General features: G+C 35.2%; 1 protein-coding gene across 1 annotated transcript in view; it reads left to right on the forward strand.

Annotated features, from left to right (window-relative positions):
- The window catches only part of LOC131842365 (rho GTPase-activating protein 7), a 396,667-nt gene that overhangs the window by 324,512 nt on the left and 50,958 nt on the right, over window positions 1-21,197 (forward strand). Inside the window, exon 3 of the mRNA XM_059190907.1 lies at window positions 9,155-9,303. Within this exon, the coding sequence (XP_059046890.1) occupies window positions 9,155-9,303 (149 nt within the window). The remainder of the gene's footprint in view (window positions 1-9,154; window positions 9,304-21,197) is intronic.

Genomic DNA, 21,197 nt, shown 5'->3' on the forward strand with positions numbered 1-21,197 from the left:
CATATGTGTGCAATTGAAGGACTTATAACTTTATACGTTTTTTGTTTCATGACTGATATACATATAAAGTGTTAAACATAGAATGCAGACTCGCCTATACATTTCTCAATTTCTTCATTATATAGTATAAAACAAGGTCGCTGTCGCTGTCTGTCCCTATGTATGCTTAAATCTTTAAAACTACGCAACGGATTTTAAAGGGGGGTTTTAACAGATAGAATGATCCAAGAGGAAGGTTTATATGCATAATACAAGTACACCCGTGCGAAACCGGAACGAGAAGCTAGTATTGTAATAAAAAAAAAATCTGGACAATTAACACAGCGCCATCAAGTCCCACGATAAGCAGAGCTTGTGTTACGCTAGGTAACTCATAATAAACTCAAATACTTTTTTTTTTGTAAATACACACATAGTATACATAGAAAATACTCAAAGCGATATAAACAATACTTATGTATACAAATATTATCACCGTGCGAGGAATCGAACCCGCGACCATCGGAAGTGTTCACCGCTACACCACCGAGGCGGTTGTATTCTAATTGTTAGAGAAAAATGAGTTGATTAAAATGCTCGCACTACTGACTCCGCTACAAAAGTTTTCCATCAAAGTCCATTACTCTCACAAAGGGCACGTATCTGCGTTGCAATAAACGATTCTAGAGCACTTTCCATTCGTTATTATATTCAGAATGATCGAGAAAAGAAAGCAAAATTCATTCAATTTCTGTTCAAAACATATTTTGTACGATTTCTTTGAAAGAAAGCAAAAATAATTCAATTGCTGCTTAATATAAATTTTGTGCGAACTCCTTCATTGCGATGGTATATGCCAATAGCAAAACAACTGACAATCCTAATAGCAAGTGTAATTATCATCATCATCATCATCACGGACCATTACGTTATCATTTGACGCTCGTACTCTTCATGTACATTTTCATAAGATTAAAATACTGATCGTCATAGTCGAGAACGGGTGCTGCTTGTGGGGACTGGTCTGTTCAGGTTACGAACACTGATTAGACTATTTGCTTTTACAATAGCATATGCTGGTGGTCACTCTATTCTCCCAAATTGGAATATAAATGAATCTGTATTATTGTAAACATGTACAACATTTATTTAAAAAAAATACGAGCTGGTTTTTTTGTCAGTTCTCATCTTGAAATCATTCCGAACTGATAGTAGATTTGACATATCATAAGTCTGTAATAGACCTAGATGAATAAAGATATTTCGATAGAATAATCTTGTTAAGGGGCAGACATGAAGTGTAACTTATTAAACTGCACCTTAATAATTTGAGTGCAGAGTATCATAAGAGTCTGTAATAGACCTACATGAATAAAGATATTTTGATTTGATTAATGGAATAATCTTGTTGAGGGGGAGATTCTGAGTTTCACTTTGTTAAACTGCACCTTAATAAGTACAGACTTCATAAGAGTCTGTAATAGACCTACATGAATAAAGATATTTTGATAGAATAATCTTGTTAAGGGGCAGACATGAAGTTTGACTTTGTTAAACTGCAGCTTAATAAGTACAGAGTATCATAAGAGTCTGTAATAGACCTACATGAATAAAGATATTTTGATAGAATAATCTTGTTAAGGGGCAGACATGAAGTTTCACTTTGTTAAACTCCACCTTAATAAGTACAGAGTATCATAAGAGTCTGTAATAGACCTACATGAATAAAGATATTTTGATAGAATAATCTTGTTAAGGGCAGACATGAAGTTTCACTTTGTTAAACTCCACCTTAATAAGTACAGAGTATCATAAGAGTCTGTAATAGACCTACATGAATAAAGATATTTTGATAGAATAATCTTGTTAAGGGGCAGACATGAAGTTTCACTTTGTTAAACTGCACCTTAATAAGTACAGAGTATCATAAGAGTCTGTAATAGACCTACATGAATAAAGATATTTTGATTTCATTAATTGAATAATTGTTAAGGGGGAGATTCGAAGTTTCGTTTTGTTAAACTGCACATTAAAGATTTGAGTACAGTGTATGGGCTTTCGTAAACCGTTGATATTGAAATAGCAGCGAATGAACGTAGACAAAGCCTGTCGCTGGAGCGTGTATTCCATTAACTCTGCAAATGGGTGTCCATTGTCTGTACGACTTTTTAATCCTTGGTTGCTCTTTACTTAAAAACAATTATTTTTATATATATACGACTTATACCTTAGCTTGAATTTAAATAAAACGTATAATAAATACTAATATTGTCGCTTAAGAATCTCGGTGGTCTGGTGGTTTAGTGCATTGCTTTACTTCCGACGGTCGCGGGTTCAATTCCTTGCACGGCACAAAATATTATTTTTTGTATCAATCTGAGTGTTTTTGTATGTGTATTATATATATGTTACTTTTCCAGTTCAAATTTAAATTTGTGATTCTGTCCTATGTATTTACTAGCAATGTACCAAGTTAGGTTGACCTCCACGCTCTTTCCCCCTGGAAACCATCATGAGAAACTACCATTTGCCAAGATGGCCTAACTGACCTGACTTCGTGCTCATCTTATCATCCTCCACTGGTGCCCCACCGTTAGCGCAGGCGGGTGCACCATTCCATTATCATCCTTTAAAAAAAAACTATAGTATTGTGTTAGAGTTCACATCAATATTGTAAAAAAAATCTAATATTAAAAAAAAAGTAATTTGTGTTTAGTACTAATGAAATTTAAATGTAAAGATAGTTACAAATCAGGGATGTTATGGATATGAAATTTCGGATACGCATAGCTTTCGGATATAGGAATGATTATTATACCGGATACGGATACGGATGCGGATATGAAATTATTTCGGATTATTCGTTAGTTTCGGATAATTTCGGTTACGAATATTACTTTTATAAGGAATTTCAAAAGGATAATACAAATAGCTAATAAAATAGTTACATATCGTGTCTCAATTAGGCTCCGCCCCTATCCGATATTATCCGAAACTTTTATTTCGGATTCGGTTACGGTTACGAATATTTTTTATATCGGATATCCGATAGAGTCGGTTACGGTTACGGAGATCCCTAACATCCCTGATACAAATATTGTACATAAACCTACACCCGTGTCACAAGTCACGAGCGCTTGGGGTTTCTCTTCCGGTAGCCGGCTTCAAAGCCTGAGTCGTCATCATAATTAGTGCTTCTTACATTTATAATACTATATGTAATATTCAAACATTTATTTTTGACGACCTCGGTAGTTTAGCGGTATAGCACACCGCTTTACGTCCGATGGTCGCGGGTTCGATTCCTCGCACGGCACAAACATTTGTACTCATGAGTATGATTGTTTGTATCTATCTGGGTATTTTCTATGTATAATATGTATGTAGTTATGATAAAAAAATTATCTATGTATTTGTATCAGTTATCTAGTACCCATAACACAAGCTTCAGCTAGCTTAACTTAGGTCTAGATGGCGCTGTGTGAATTGTCCTGAGATTATTATTACTAATATATCTTTGATATATTAGTATATATTTAGAAAAAGCGATATAAACGTATAAAGCGATTCTGTTTCTTCTAACATCATAAAGAGATAAACTTCTAAAAGTATTTAATCCGGCATCCCTTATCGTATTAGGGGTAGCATATTACCCCCGTAGTAACGAGTTCAATTTAGAATTTAATAAAACTTGAAACAGTATCCAAGTTCCTCGCATGCACAACACAATATGACTTCCTTATTTTGTTTACAAACGAATTCTTCCTTATAAACCCCAGCATCCCTCTTGTTTGGAATTGTTGGAAGTGAGCAAATACGTCGTACGATAAAAAATCTCTGCTGACGTAATACAAAATTTATTTTTCTACGAAGACCTCAGTAGTCCGGTGGTCTGTTTAGCACGCCGATTTAATTCCCATGGTCTCGGGTTCGATTCCTCGCACGGCACAAACGTTTGTTTATATGATTGTTTGTATCGGTCTAGGTGTTTTCTATAAAAAAAATATATATGCATTTCTATCAGTTATATACACAAGAAATTTTTTCTTTACAATTTTTATCTGTCTGTCTGTTAGTCTATTTGTTCCGGCTAATGTCTGAAATGGCTGGACCGATTTTGACGGGTGTTTCATTGGCAGGTAGCTGATGTAATTAGGAGTAACTTAGGCTACTTTTATTTTAGAAAAAATCTCTAATTAACTCTTTGTTTTGTTAAATTTCACGTGGACGAAGTCGCGGATACAGGTAGTAAATAATAAAAGAACAGACATACAGATTATACTTTCGCATTTATAATATTAGTTTTTTTTCGGACTACTCTAATGCTGTTGGCCGTAGCTGGCCTTTACAGCTTTACCGGAGGTTAGGGGGCGAGTGCAAATGGCACTCCAAACCCGCGGAAGGATTTATGGAGCGGCTGAAGGCCAACTCCTGCCTGACGGATACGACTTTAGTCTGAGGGCACCACTACGGGTTCGAACCTCGGCTCAGGCCGTCGTAATTTCGATCCCCGTTTGAATTGGACGGGGGATCGATCGGAGGGGTATAATATTAGTATGGAGAAACGAATTGTTAGTAAAATAAACTAGTGCTAGCAATGTACCATGTCAGACTGACTCCCACAACCTTTTCCTTCTGGCAACCATCGAGATAAATTCTTGGTGAAATTATCACGATGAGCTAACTGACCTGACCTCATCTTAACATCCTTCACTGGTGCCCCGCCAGTGTAACCCGTGAGCGCAGGCGAGTGAACCACACCATCATCATCCATAAAAAATTAAAATAGATACTGCATTTTGCTAAGCAGAAGAGAAATCCCACTACACATCCTACATGCCCTCTCATGCATAAACGAAATATCTCCTTTTGAAAGTTTACACTCTTTCCTGAGGAGATAAAAACCATCGCTCCTAAGAATTTTCTTTCTACTTCAATTCTTGTCTCTGACGAGTCTAGACTCGTCAGATAGCGAACTCTGAAAAAGGGCGAGCACAACAGATCTACACAGGTCGCAGTGTTACAGGTCTTGCACCTGACAATAGCCCATACTCCAATATTTTTTTTAAAATATACTAGTATGAACACGGCATTATATGTTGCATATATGTATAACCTCTCGCTGGAGTACAGGCTTGTTTAAAATAGGCCCGTGGTTACCGGGCCGTGAAAGTACGCCTCGACGCTCCCGCCTTTCATCCCAGACTGGTTACGACCCCATTCACTACAGCGAAATGGGGTTTTTCGTATATCACCGAATTATTATTGTTAGGAGCTCATTATTACATTGATTAATTATACAAATAGAATAGGTAAGGAATACAAATTAATTAAAATCTTTTCTATAAATATCATAATAGGTTTTGTTGTATTTCCATATCTCTTTTCTGTATAATTCTTGTGTATTAATTCTATTAGTGCAATAAAGAGTTTATAAATAAAATAGCTTTTGCCCGCGGCTTCGCTCGCGTTAATTTCGGAGTGGAATTTATCAAACTCCTTTCTTAGGGGATGCCTACGTCATAGTAGCTTTATGCATGCAAAATCTCAGCCCGATCAGTTTAAAATTGACAAAGTTTCATACAAACTTTCATCCCCTATTTTATCCCCTTGGGGGTAGAATTAATCAAAATCCTCTCTTACCGGATGCCTACGTCATAACATCTACCTGCATGCCAAATTTCAGGCCGATCCGTCCAGTGGTTTGAGCTGTGCGTTGATAGATCACTATGTCAGTCACCTATAAGTTACGAGTATATCGTTATAGTCGTAACTTATAGGTGACTTATGACGATATATATATATAGATATAAATAAATAAATAGGTACTAGACAACAATAACACAAACTCCGCTTAGCTTGGGACTAGATAGTACATTTTTTCGGACTACTCTAATGCTGTTGGCCGCCGTTGGCCTTTATACCTTCACCATATGATAGGTGACGAGTGCAGAGGGCGCTCCAAATCCAGTGGATTTACGGAACAGCTATTTCACGGTACTAGTTGATATTTTTTTTTTATAACACAGGGGACAAACGAGCATGCGCTTCACCTGGTGGTAAGTGATTACCGCCACCCATGAGGAACTTTTAAAAAGGAATAAGCTCTTTTCTTGAAGGTTTCAATATCGTATCGGTTCGGAAATACCATTGCTGGAACGTGATTCCACAATGTAGTTGTGCGTGGCAAAAAATTTCTAGAAAACCGCACTGTGGAGGACCGCCATTCATCCAGATGATCAATAGTATATTAGCTTCTGGCGGGTGGTACGGTGGTAAAACTCAGCAGCTGGTATTAATCCGAACAATTCCTCAGAACACTCCCCGTGATATATGCGGTAGAAAATGCACGGAAATGCAATATCTCGCCGCAAAGCCAATGGGTCGAGTCGAGTGGATTTGATAAGACAGTAACTGCAGTCTAATTAAAGAGTTAAAACGGAAACTAGCATTAACTATAATGATTTATAATGTAAATAATTAAGTAAATAAGTCGTATTCAATTGACCATAACCATTGAATCTACCTTGAAATCTTTTTAATTGAAAACTTAAGAAATTACATTGTACCAACTAATTGCTAATCCGAGTCGAATTTATATTGTTACAAATTAATTTAGAAGCAAATTAATAAGTGTTTTGATTGAGCGGTTGACCTTGTACATAATTAGGACAAAAAGTTGTCGATTCAGACTTAGATTATTTGTTTTTTTTTTTAATGAATCTGTAATATTGTAAACATGTACAAGTTAATTTGAATAGAATAAGAGATGAGTTTCTTATCAGTTCTTCTCATCTCGAAATCATTCCGAACTGACAGTAGATTTGACATATCATAAGAATCTAAGCCAGGGCGAGTAGCTAGTCATTACATAGTATAAAACAAAGTCGCTGTCGCTGTCTGTCCGTCCTTATGTATGCTTAAATCTTTAAAACTAAGTAACGGATTTTGAAGCCGTTTTTTTAATAGATAGTGATACTAGAGGAGAGTTTATATATATATATATATATATATATATATATCTAGCTTCTCGCCCCGGCTTCGCATGTGTGTACACACACATGTATTATATATATAAACCATCCTCTTGAATCACTCTATCTATTAAACAAACAGCTTCAAAATCCGTTGTGTAATTTTAAACATTTAAGCATACATAGGGACGGACAGACAGCGACCGCGACTGTGTTTTATACTATATAATGATATATGTACACTGTATAGCCGTGCGAAGCCAGGGCAAATAGCTAGTAATTTAATAATGTGTTCTCGTAGATCTTATAAATAGCACTCATGCATTTTATATCCACAAATAGAATAGAACATAGTGGTGAATCATCTTATATCCACAAATAGAATACAATATACTGGTTTTTTAACCAGTATATTGTATTCTATTTGTGCAAGAATAAAGAAAAGATCATGTCAAAGCGACCTACTTGCTTGGCGGACGGCAAGCGAGTAGTACGTCGGAAGCCCCCCTCCCCCACGCTAACCCTTCACCGCCCCGCATCTCCCGCCTTGGACCGGAAACAGCTGAGCGCTGGAATGACAGCCGGCCTAGTTTTAAGTCTGCTATAACTTGAAACTACCCACCCACTTGTTTGATAGTTAATTGTTAGGGAAATAGGTAATATGAGGTATCGACGATACAACGACCTCGGTGGTTACCACCGAGGTCGAGGTTTAGCACATTGATTTATTCTTGTGGTAGCGGGTTCAATTCGTAGGATGGTACAGACATTCATGAGTATGATACCCCTCCGATCGATCCCCCGTCCAATTCAAACGGGGATCGAAATTACGACGGCCTGAGCCGAGGTTCGAACCCCTAGTGGTGCCCTCAGACTAAAGTCGTATCCGTCAGGCAGGAGTTGGCCTTCAGCCGCTCCATAAGTCCTTCCTTGGTTTGGAGTGCCATCTGCACTCGCCCCCTAATGTCCGGTGAAGCTGTAAAGGCCAGCTGCGGCCAACAGCATTAGACTATTCCGAAAAAAAAATTAGTATGATTATCTGTATTGGTCTGAGTAGTTTTTATATATATTATGTATTTAAAAAAAATGACTTAAGACTAGATGGCGCTGTTTGTATTATTGTTATTATTATACTATAACATGCAATGGCCTACTAGTACTACTCTGAATTACACTCAAAAGGTCGTGAGTTCAAACCTGTTCGACAAAAAAAACTTTGTTGTTGCGGACCACGAGTCGGCATCGAAAACATGTAAATAAATTTGTATTTTACTTCTAGTAATGAGTCTGCGTTCCGAATGATTGGTAGAATAAAAAAATGTGACTATTCAAATGTGCTTATAATAAGTTTATTTGAAAGAAGAATTCTTTTTAAATATAAATTCACATAATGGGAAATCTGTTTGAAAAGGTATCTCAATACGAAATAAATTCTATTAATAGACAAGAGACAGACTAACCAAGTCTATAACCTGATATAGATACAAAATAATCAACCCAAACCGTTTCAAATGAATTCAATATAACGTACTGTGAAGCTCCTCGCAAAGGTCTCTCTAAACCTACAGGATCATTCATTTAAACATCAAATACGTGTATAATTATCGAACATTCATCAGGTAGGAGTCGACACTTGAATGAAGTTGCTCCCCCGTCTCCTCATATTGTTCAATGGGTTCACTTTGATGTTCACTTGTTTGGCGACAGCCGCTTTTATTCCCATCTCTGAGCGACGTTTCCTGTCGTTTGGGTTAAGATAATGTTGCATATTCATTGTACGGTTCGTTGAATGAGCCTTATGTGTATGTTGTAAAACAATGGGATTCGAGGTTAACACCACTTGTAGTATAGAAATAGAAATAGAAATAATCTATATTCAAATAAACTCAGTGCAAGCACTTTTGAATAGTCATATTTTTATGACTCTACCATTCTACCATTTTCTTCAGGTTTCTACAGATTCTACCACTCCGGAATGCAGATTCATCACGCTCATTCATCAGTTTAAAGTTTGCGAATAACGTTTAAGATGTTCCATCACAATATCATAGTCTATTATCACATTTGAGAGATGGTTTTAAGTCGAGTTCTTCTGCGTTAGTATAATCATCTATTCCATTAGTTACCTTATCAGATAATAGCCTGGAAAGAAAAAGGAACTTTCCACTCAATTTTACTTATCTAAAGTTTCCTTGTTGCAGACCTCCAGTTTCCCATCGACGTATCCGGAGTACAGAACGATCATCCATTCCTGGATGCAGATTCTTTACAGTCTCTATTCAGGAGACTCACAGCGCTGAACCGCTGCGCGAACATGAAGCTGGAGCATCATCATCATCAGAAAAGATCGGTGAGTCTACATTTGGATACACTAATTGAAAGTGACATAAGGCGAGCCTGTTGCTGTCTCGGATTAGTTTGGTTTGTGATCAGAGTTTCCATTGTATAGATATTCGATTCAAAACCTAATAAAGATAGGTGACACTGCATGTTGTCAACTCACCCGGCCGGCCAGCGGTGGTTCTGGGCCAGACGGATAAGGTCTGCCTCGGTGCCACTGTTAGGTAAATTGTAACATCTCGACTGGAGGCTCCTCTGGAGTTGTACAAAATTGGAAATTAAAGAAATATAACAATATTTAAGTAAATTATAAAAAAGCAAGGAACGAATATGTCTGTGGAAAATTGTATTTAATTTAAAAAAATATATATATAATTTATATTAAACTAAAAGATAAGAGAAGACCTAAATATTGACGGCCATAGTGGTCTAGTGGTTTACGACACAGCCTTATTTCCGAAGGTCACGGATTCGATTCCTCGCACGGTGCAAACTTTTGTGTATTCATGAATATGATTGTTTGTATCAACCTGGGTGTTTCTATGTATCTTATGAATGTATTTACAAATATGTATCTATGTATTTATATCAATTATCTACTACCTACAATACAAGCTCTGCTTAGCTTGGGACTAGATTGCGCTGTGTCAATTGTCCTCTGATATTATTATTATTGTTTTTTACATAACAATATTACTTTTTTAATTTGGACAATGGAATGCACGTGTGGGCTGAAGGTTTATGCTGGGGTGCAAGTGGAGGATGATGAAATGAGCATGAACTCAGATCTGTTAGCGCATCTTGGCAAATAGCAATTTACCACGACGGCCTCCAGGAGGAACCGCGTGGATGTCAACCTGACATGGTACATTGCCAGAACATCTTAAGTACACAATACATATTTTGTTGCAAATGACAATAACCTAGTATCTAGTGTCTACGAACGTCCGTATAATTAATAAAACATTGGCCATGATAAAAAGTAGCTGTGTCCTATTCTATTGAAAATAGTATGTATATAAAATGTTAGGTAATTTTATTATGATTGTATTGTATGTGATTGTGTATAGATTATTAGTCCACACTACTAAAAAGTTACTGAAGTTACATATGTTACAACTAGCTTTTGCTCGCGGCTTCGCTTGCGTAGTAGTAAGTATTATTATTAATTAGGTGTAGTTTTTGTGGCTTTACTTTTGTTTAGCGTGTGTAAAAAGTTAGGGCCTACAAAATTTAAGATTTATACAAACTGTCATCCCCTATTTTATCCCCTTAGGGGTAGAATTTATCAAAATCCTTTCTTAGCGGATGCCTATGTCATAACATCTACCTGCATACCAAATTTCAGCCCGATCCGTCCAGTGGTTTGGGCTGTGCGTCGATAGATCACAATGTCAGTCACCTTTGAGTTATATATGTATATTTAGATGTAAGTATATGACTATTTGCGATCACATTTTAGATTTTTAAATATAATTACATAGCTATTTGCGATCACAAACAGAGGCTAGAGAATAAAAGTGTTGAGTGACTCGTACAAGTAGTGTACACTTACAAATACACCACAGCAAGTCATTTCGACTTGCAAGTGAAAATACTAATAAAATCAGTAATGTCCAGTCACCTCTGAGTTATATATATGTTACAATGTAACATATTATGGGGAACCCTAATATGTTACTTTTTATTTGTATAAATCAAAATGAAATTTCTAATCGTAACAAGAATGTATAAAAATAAACGTTTCACCTTTGGACAAAATAACAAAGTCACTGTGCTCTGTTATTGGCACCGTTTACTGATTGGAAAACTTTGTTTTTCTTTGTTACATACGAATATACCTGTTAAACGACTGTCAAACCAGTCTGCCTATATTCGTTGTATTGTAATCAACCCAACTTTTTCTTGTTACGTCACGTGAATAAAGAAATTGAGTGAATATTTAACTAACTTAACTATAATGGTATGTTCTCAACCAACTTAGAAAGAGCTCGAATTAATGTGTTTTTCTATATATTTGCAAATTGTAGACAGATTATGATGGTTCTTATTTTAATGATTACAGCTGTTTCTTGTACTAAATTGACTATGTTAATCTTGTTTTATGTGTAAGAAAAGTATTTGATCATGATTAATCTAAATATATATAACTCAAAAGTGACTGACTGACATAGTGATCTATCAACGCACAGCCCAAACCACTGGACTGATCAGGCTAAAATTTGGCATGCAGATAGATGTTATGACATAGGCATCCGCTAAGAAAGTATTTTGATTAATTCTACCCCCAAGGGGATAAAATAGGGTATGAAATTTTTTATGAAACTTTGTGAAATTAAATCGATGAGGCTGAGACTTTGCATGTATAAAGCTACTATGACGTAGGCATTTCCTAAGAAAGGATTTTGATAAAATTCACCCCTAAGGGGATAAATTAACGCGAGCGAAGCCGCGAGCAAAAGCTAGTAATACATAAAATTGTAGGTTAGTCCTGTTTTAATATATATATTTTAGCAATTATTAATATTTCATATCTTTGTATATTTTTTCCTAAATAAGCATATTGGGAAGCTGTCAATAAATAATTAAATAAACATGGTCCATTTACGATTAGTAAATTAGAATCATTTGTATTCACTACAAAAAATTTCATACACTCTCGTATGAAAATTAAGGTCCTGAAAGGTCTGTTCAGTGTGTACTTGAATTTAAATTACTTTAGCAACTTCTATATCCGCCATTTACACACAAAATGTAACTTTTAATGACGTCCATTTGCGTGTTCTAATTAGGTACGTTATCCTTACTAATGGGCACCAGTGGAAGATGATGTGATGATGATGGAATTTATTAGGATGGTTTCCAGGGAAAACTGCGTCAACGTCCTGTCTTGGTACATTCCTAGCATTTAAGGTACCAAACAAACAAAACAACAATACTAAATTCAGTAAGACCTACTAGTCGGTATGATTTTTGTTTTTGAAAAAGGTTACAATAATAATAATAATCTCAGGATAATTCACACAGCGCCATCTAGACCCAAGTTAAGCTAGCTAAAGCTTGTGTTATGAGTACTAGATAACTGATACAAATACATAGATATTTTTTTTCGTAAATACATACATATTATACATAGAAAACACCCAGACTGATACAAACAATCATACTCATGAATACAAATGTTTGTGTCGTGCGAGGAATCGAACCCGCGACCATCGGTCGTAAAACGGTGTGCATTCAAGACATTTTTTTTTAATAGGCTAATAGCGTTAGAGTAGTCCGAAAAAAACCTCTAGTAAAGCTGTAAAACCCAGCTGCGGCCAACAGCATTAGAGTAATCCGAAAAAAAACATGTAGTGGAGCTGTAAAGGCCAGCTGCGGCCAACAGCATTAGAGTAATCCGAAAAATAACTGTAATCAAGCTGTAAAGGCCAGCTGCGGCCAACAGCATTAGAGTAATCCGAAAAAAACCTGTAGTAAAGCTGTAAAGGCCAGCTGCGGCCAACAGCATTAGAGTTAGTCTGAAAAAAACCTGTAGTAAAGCTGTAAAGGCCAGCTGCGGCCAACAGCATTAGAGTAATCCGAAAAATAACTGTAATCAAGCTGTAAAGGCCAGCTGCGGCCAACAGCATTAGAGTAATCCGAAAAATAACTGTAATCAAGCTGTAAAGGCCAGCTGCGGCCAACAGCATTAGAGTAATCCGAAAAAAAAACATGTAGTGGAGCTGTAAAGGCCAGCTGCGGCCAACAGCATTAGAGTTAGTCTGAAAAAAAATCTGTACTTTACAGAGTTACTGAACGAGTAAAATCATCGTCAAAGAACAATTAACGCAGAAGTTTAACCGAAAGATTAACCAACTCCGACGGCATACATTAACCGCGAGGGACCCAAACTTTTAAGTAGAATTTAATTAACGAAATTTAACTTCGTGCCTTTCAGTAATGAGATGCCTCGAAAGTTAACGAGCCTATTATGTTGTATCGGTTTATTATAGTATAATATTTACTTGTTTGTTTTGTTCATGTAGAAAATAATAATAACCCAGAAAAAACACACCGCGCCATCTAGTTCAAAGTTGAGCAGAGTTTGTGTTATGGATACTAGACAACTGATATAAAACCGTACGAGGAATCGAACCCGCGATCATCGAATAGTAAAGCGATATGCTAAGCCACTAGACCATCGAGGCTGTCGATGATGTTTGATTGAGTGAGAAATCAAACTTGCGATCATTGGAAGTTACATATGAACGACGTTTGACACTTATCATAAGGTTAACCACGATTTATTTGCAGTTCCAATTACTTAAAAAAATATTATTATGTATGTTTCATTGAACGAGAAATCGAACCCGCGACCATCGGAAGTTAGTTACATATGAGCGACCATTGCCACTTACCATAAGGTGAAACACCGTTTGTTTGCAGTTCAAATTACTTAAAAAAACGTCAAAGTTAAAAAAAAATCAAAATTCAGGTCTATTATAGACTCTTATGATATGTCAAATCTACCGTCAGTTCGGAATGATTTCGAGATGAGAAGAACTGACAAGAAACTCAGCTCGTATTTCTTTTTTTTAAGTGTTGTACACATTTACAACAATACAATATCATTTAAACTCAAATTTGGGAGAATAGAGTGACCATCAGCATATGCTATTGAAAAAAAAAATCTAATCAGTGAATTAAAATTTTAAAAACGTATTAACATGTTCTTAGATAGATAGATATAAAGATATTATATATATACATAGATAGTATATAAATTCTTTATTCAACATTTACTTAAAAAAACTTATACTATTCCTTGTAAAATAATATTCTCCATTTCTACCACAAGTGGTATGGTATACCTAAGTAACAACTTACGGGAGAAATGCTCACCTATCGGTAACTACTTAACCGTTTTACATTAGTACTTATAGAGCGAGTTAAGTTAGAGATAAGTTCACTAGTTTTACGATTACTTTGCATATAAACTTCGTATTTAATGACGTAATTGTGACCTGTTTGATGCCATGCCAGTAACTAAACACTGGAGAACTACTAGTTTATTACTACGACGTTGTCTGTAATCTTGCTCTTCTAAAAATCTACATATTCGAATATTAGAAATATAGTTTATAAACTAGATGATAATAACAATACAATATAGTTAATATGCTTGGACAATTCACACAGCGCCATCTAGTCCCAAGCTGAGCAAAGCTTGTGTTATGGGTACTAGACAACTCATGTAAATACCCAAATATACATTTTTACGTAAATACATATATAAAAAACATCCATACCAATTGTTTCATAGAAGGTTTTAGGCACCATTCAGGTGCTAAGACATGTATGTAGCACTGCGACCTACATGGATCTATTGTCCTCGCTCAGCTCAGGAGCGATGGTTTCTATCTCCTCAGGATAGAGGGAATATCTACTTTCTAAATGAGATATTTCGTTTACACATAAGAGTGTACCACAGGAGGTGTAGTGGCATTTCCTCTTCAGCTTGGCAAAATCTGGAGATTGTTGTCTCAGACCGATATAAACAATCATAGTTTGTAATGTGCGAGGAATGGAACCCGCGACCATCGAAAACTTAATGTGCTAAACCGCCAGACCATAGAGGTTGTTTCTTGGAGGAATATTGCAATGTTTAATTTGTTGTATTAATGAAATAAAAATAATGTTTAGAATATATTGTACACTGAATTTAATAATGACGCCACGGAATGTTCGAGAAGAAGTGAAAAATGTATATAAAGTTAAACAACGCGCTCAAATTATGATATAAAAAAAAAAACAAAACAAAACAACATCGATGTTCAATGCGTCACGTTCCAAATTTGAATTTTATAATTTTACTAGCTCTTGCCCGCGGCTTCGCTCGCATTAAGAAGTACTATTATTAGGTGTAGTTTTTACGGCTTTTACCTATTTTATCTCCTTAGGGGTGGAAATTATCAAAATCCTTTCTTAGCGGATGCCTACATCATAGTAGTTTATGTATGCAAAGTCTCAGCCCGATCGGGTTAAAATTGACAAATTTTCATACAAACTTTCATCCCCTATTTTATCCCCTTGAGGGTAGAATTAATCAAAATCCTTTCTTCGCGGATGCCTACGTTATAACCTGTATGCCAAATTTCAGCACGATCCGTTCAGTGGTTTGGGTTGTGCGTTGATAGATCACTATGTCAGTCACCTTTGAGTTATATATGTATATTTAGATGTAAGTATATGACTATTTGCGATCACATTTTAGATTTTTAAATATAATTACATAGCTATTTGCGATCACAAACAGAGGCTATAAAATAAAAGTGTTTAGTTACTCGTACAAGTAGTGAACACTTACAAATACACCACAGCAAGTCATTTCGACTTGCAAGTGAAAATACTAATAAAATCGACCAACCTGCACTGACTCTCTGCTAATAATTCTAGCGCAAATTACCTTCGATCCATTCCAACTATTATCTATAGACAAGAGGACATTCCGTGGGGTTTCTTACGGTTTGTTTTTTGTCTATATGTCGCTCTTAGCTCGGATACACGATATAAAACTTACTAATGTTACGAATAAAATTACCTTGTACAGAGACATGAACTTACTTACTAACGTAATAAAATTACGTAGTATCCAGACATTGCACCTTTGTGTAATATATATTTATTATATACTAGCTACTCGTCCCGGCTTCGCACGGGTGTAAATGTAATATATATATATATAAACCTTCCTCTTGAATCACTCTATCTATTGCTATAAACTGCATTAAAATCCGTTGCGTAGTTTTAAAGATTTAAGCATACATAGGGACGGACAGCGACAGCGACTTTGTTTTATACTATGTAATGAGTGATGAGTGACCGACATAGCCCGAAGAATTGCGACTTTGAAGTGGCAATGGGCAGGGCACATAGCTCGTAGGACAGATGGCCGTTGGGGCAGTAAAGTCCTCGAGTGGCGACCACGGACCGGAAGACGCAGCGTGGGAAGGCCTCCAGCAAGGTGGACCGACGATCTGGTCAAGATCGCGGGAAGGCATTGGATGCGAGCAGCGCAGGACCGATCGTCGTGGAGATCTTTGGGGGAGGCCTATGTCCAGCTGTGGACGTCTTCCGGGCTGAGATGATGATGATGATGATGAATGCTGGCGATTTTTTCCTACCGTACCGTATTGTTGGTAATGTAATAGGCGACGTTTACCATTTACCATCAGGTGGGCCAATAGATTGTTTGCCATCATAATTATACAAAAATATTTCAATAAAGATACTTCGAGTATCTCTGCATTCCCTAAGGTTGGCTGGTAGAGAATGCTATTAGCATTTTTGTATAAAAATTTCAATAATGATTAAATAAAAAATAAAAAAAAATATTTTTTATTTAATTAATAATTGTTTTTATTCTGTAAAAGATTATTTGACGAACTGCATGTTTAGAAGTATGACGTTCATTAGCGCCTGACACGTCCTGCATATGAATAAATGATTGTTGTCACGTGACACCCGTGATACTACTTAATACTCATGCGTTGTCATTCCAGAAGAGTAAGATCTCTCTCTCTCTCACTCTCTAAGAAGAGATGTCATCCCTCTCGTCTTGTAACCGACTAAGAGAACACGTCTCTTGTCCCATAATTTTACTACATCACCTAAATACAGCTTACAAAGCAACAGATGTGGAAAGCGCCTCAGTTTAATATGCATTGCTAAAATTATTCCCGAGAAACAGCGTAAATGTACCAACAAAAAATATCGTATAAGGATTCCATTCATAACTTATAAAGGTACAGAAATCTAAAAAGGAAGTTCGTAAATTCTACAGGCAATAAAGGAGGCATTAGTGGAACGACTCGTAATATTTACAATCGCTCCAATTTTGTTTAATTATGTCAATTAACGAAGGCAATCAGAAACAGGTATACGGCCAGCAAACGTTGCGCGTAAGCATTCCGAGTGTAGAATAGAAAATCGCGAAAATTTCTTGTAAAGGTCTACTGCTTAGTTATCCAAAATCTTATTCTTTTTCTCTGTCTAATATAATTTTTACTCTATTATGTCCCCTATCAAATTTATAGTCAATGTGTTATTCTGATATATAAGCTATATTATTGTAAAGTTTCATTATAACTCGTCCAGTATTTTTGCGTGAAAGAGTAATAAACGTCCTAAAATTGCGAAAATTTCTTGTAAAGGTGTACTGCCTACTTATCTAAAATATTGCTTTCTTTCTTGATCTCTATCTAATCTAAATTTTACTCTATTATCTCCCGCATAAAATTTATAGTCAATGTGTTATTCTGATATATAAGCTATATTATTGTAAAGTTTCATTAAAACTCGTTCAGTGTTTTTTGCGTGAAAGTGTAATAAACGTCCAAAAATCGGGAAAATTTCTTATAAAGGTGTACTGCCTACTAATCTAAAATCTTGCTTTCTTTCTTGATCTCTATCTAATCTAAATTTTACTCTATTATCTCCTGCATCAAATTTATAGTCAATATATTATTCTGACATGTAAGCTATATTATTGTAAAGTTTCATTAAAACTCGTTCAGTGTTTTTTGCGTGAAAGAGTAATAAACGTCTTAAAATTGCGAATATTTCTTGTAAAGGTGTACTGCCTACGAATCTAAAATCTTGTTTTATTTCTTGATCTCTATCTAATCTAAATTTTACTCTATTATCTCCCGCATCAAATTTATAGTCAATGTGTTATTCTGATATATAAGCTATATTATTGTAAAGTTTCATTAAAACTCGTTCAGTGTTTTTTGCGTGAAAGAGTAATAAACGTCTTAAAATTGCAAATATTTCTTGTAAAGGTGTACTGCCTACGAATCTAAAATCTTGCTTTCTTTCTTGATCTCTATCTAAATTAAATTTTACTCCATTATCTCCCGCATTAAATTTATACCTATTATGATATTCTGATGTTGAAGTAATATTATTGTAAAGTCTCATTAAAATTCTATCAGGTTTTTTGCGTGAAGGCGTAATAAGCGTCTAAAAATCGCGAAAATTTCATTTTGTAACTATTTCACGCAAAACTATTGAAAGGATTTTGATGAAACTTTACAATAATATAGCTTATACATCAGAATAACACATAAACTTTTTTCATAGGGGGGAAACTGCAGGCACAGCTAGTGAAATACATATATGTAAATCTAACTTTAATTTCACAAAATAAAACATCATGGGCCCCATACTGAGACCACTGTAGATTTGAAATATATTAACATCTTTGTTTAGTTAAATATCGTCTCTGAGATATTTTTCTAATAACCTTATTGTTGTACAACGTAAAATATGAGTACTATTGTATTTTTTCTTTCGCTTTAGATCTTTCAAGAAGACTTCACCTATGATTTCAATGAGTCATGATTCTTGTTCATTCTTATCTAAATTTGCATTTTAAATAAGCGACAGAAAAAAAATATCATTTAAAAATACAAATTACATACAAAATATTTATAGTTTAAAAACTTTAATATCATTTAAGAGCAATCAATGAGAAAAATAATATCTTTGTATCTATGGACTTTCCACCTAAACCCATATCTATGAAGGTAATCTATAAAACAGCGCACTTACCCTTGGTTAGGGCAATTCAGTTAATATTTTAACTATTACGATTATTGCTTTCCTCATTACGGACTGTTAGTGTCGGGAGAGAAATCTCGTGTCTCCCATAAAATGCCCATCAAACATTGGTTGTTTTTTAGTTGTATTTGTTATTCATACAACTCTACGTTTGCAGAACAGCTGTGCTTACGTTGATCATTGATGATGACACAAAAATATTATGATGATAAAAAAACCTTACTGCTATTATAAACGCGAAAGTTTGTAAGTATGGATAAATGTATAAAAATAATAATAATCTCAGGACAATTCACACAGCGCCATCTAGACCCAAGGTAAGCTAGCTAAAGCTTGTGTTACGGGTACTAGATAACTGATACAAGTACATAGATATTTTCTTTTCGTAAATATATACATATTATACATAGAAAACACCCAGACCGATACAAACAATCATACTCATGAATACAAATATTTGTGCCGTGCGAGGAATCGAACCCACGATCATCGGACGTAAAGCGGTGTGCTAGACTGCTAGACAACCGAGGTCGTCAGATGGATGTTTTATACTTTTCCACTCAAAATTTACTTAATGGATTTTAATGAAACTTTACAATAATCTTAACTTATTGTAAAGTTTCATTAAAATCCATTGAGTAAATTTTGCAATATTCTAACTTTACAATAACCGTCGCCAACTTATAGATCGTCGGCAGTTAACAATACCTCTAACAACCTCACCGGAGAGACAGTTATAATTGATTATTATATAATAGAAAAAAGCGCTAATAAAGTTAAAAAAATTAATTAGCATAGAATAGAAAATCATTTATTCAAATAAACTTACATTGAAGCACTTTTGAATAGTCATTACATTTTTTTTTAATCTACCGCTCTTTCGGAAAGTCTCATCACAAGAAGAACGAGCAAGAAACTTGCGTGTTGCTCTTTTTTAACTAATTTTTTAAATTAATTTTAACACATTTACAAGATTCAAATCTTTGTTGGCAATATTTAAATTAGTCAATTTGTAACTTGAATAGCTTGAACCGTGTAATTAACTGGTAGTATGATCGACGAGCCTGGACCCGCCTCGTGAATATAGTAATGCATTAGTCAATGTGAAATTTGCGTAAAGCTTAACTCATTTGAATTTAAACGTTCATTTTGAACATCGGTATTACGTGTTGTTGTAACTGATTGTGGAGAAATAGGTAATTTGTTATTTTGTTATAGCAAGAGTAGATACCGCTTAGTATTGTAAAAGAAAAAAAACAAGTATTTATTGTGGAGAAATAGGTAATATGTTATTTTTTTATAGCAAAACTTCACCACCGTACCACCCGCCAGAAACTGAAATACCATCCTGATCATCTGGATGAATGGCGGTCTTCCACAGTGCGGTTTTCTAGAAACTTTTTGCCTCGCACAACCACATTGTGGAATCACCTTCCAGCAATGGTATTTCCGAACCGATACGATATTGAAACCTTCAATAAAAGAGCTTATTCCTTTTTAAAAGGCCGACAACGTACTTGCAATTCCCTTGGTGTTGCCTGGTGGTGCTCATGGGCGGAGGTAATCACTTACCATCAGGTGAGCCGCATGCTCGTTTGTCCCCTGTGTTATAAAAAAAAAGCAAGAGTAGATACTGCTTAGTATTGTAGAAAGGTAAAAAAAAACAAGTATTTATTGTGGAGAAGTAGGTAATTAGTTATTAAGTTGCAAAAAGAGTAGACTAGCTGCTTGCTAATGTAAAAGGGTAAAAAAAACACAAATACAAGGATTTTATATTTCAAATATACACTACCTAAATGCTATGTCATATAAGAAAGATTGAAACTGACAAAAAAATTATAGTACGTACATAAAAATATGTCAGTTGACTTTCTTCCCTGTTCTTCTCAATAGAAGTAGCTAGCCAAATTGAACGGGGACAGTGAAAAAAATATGAGTTGCACAAGAGATCGTTATGTTCTACAATATTAATAAATATAAATTATTTATTATTATTAATTAAATTTTGAGTTATCAATACGCACTTTAAATATAACGAAATACCAATTTGCAAACATATTTTCACGACTATAATCGCAAAAGGGGTAATCAGAGAATCTAATCACTTCTTTCCATCCTAAGGTTGCCTGGAGATCGCTTTTTAGCGATAAGGCCGCCCATTGTTACCCCTTTGTCTTGTTTATTGTTTTTTTTATCATTTTATACGTAATTGTATTTTCTGTGAGAGGAACAATAAAGAGTTTCATTAATTCATTCAGAGGTATTTTTTTTTTATAACACGCTGGACAAACGAGCATG

The sequence above is a fragment of the Achroia grisella genome, unplaced genomic scaffold (assembly GCF_030625045.1).
Source record: "Achroia grisella isolate CSIRO2021 unplaced genomic scaffold, CSIRO_AGI_Agris_v1 utg2167, whole genome shotgun sequence".
In the NCBI taxonomy this organism is placed as follows: Eukaryota; Metazoa; Arthropoda; class Insecta; order Lepidoptera; family Pyralidae; genus Achroia; species Achroia grisella.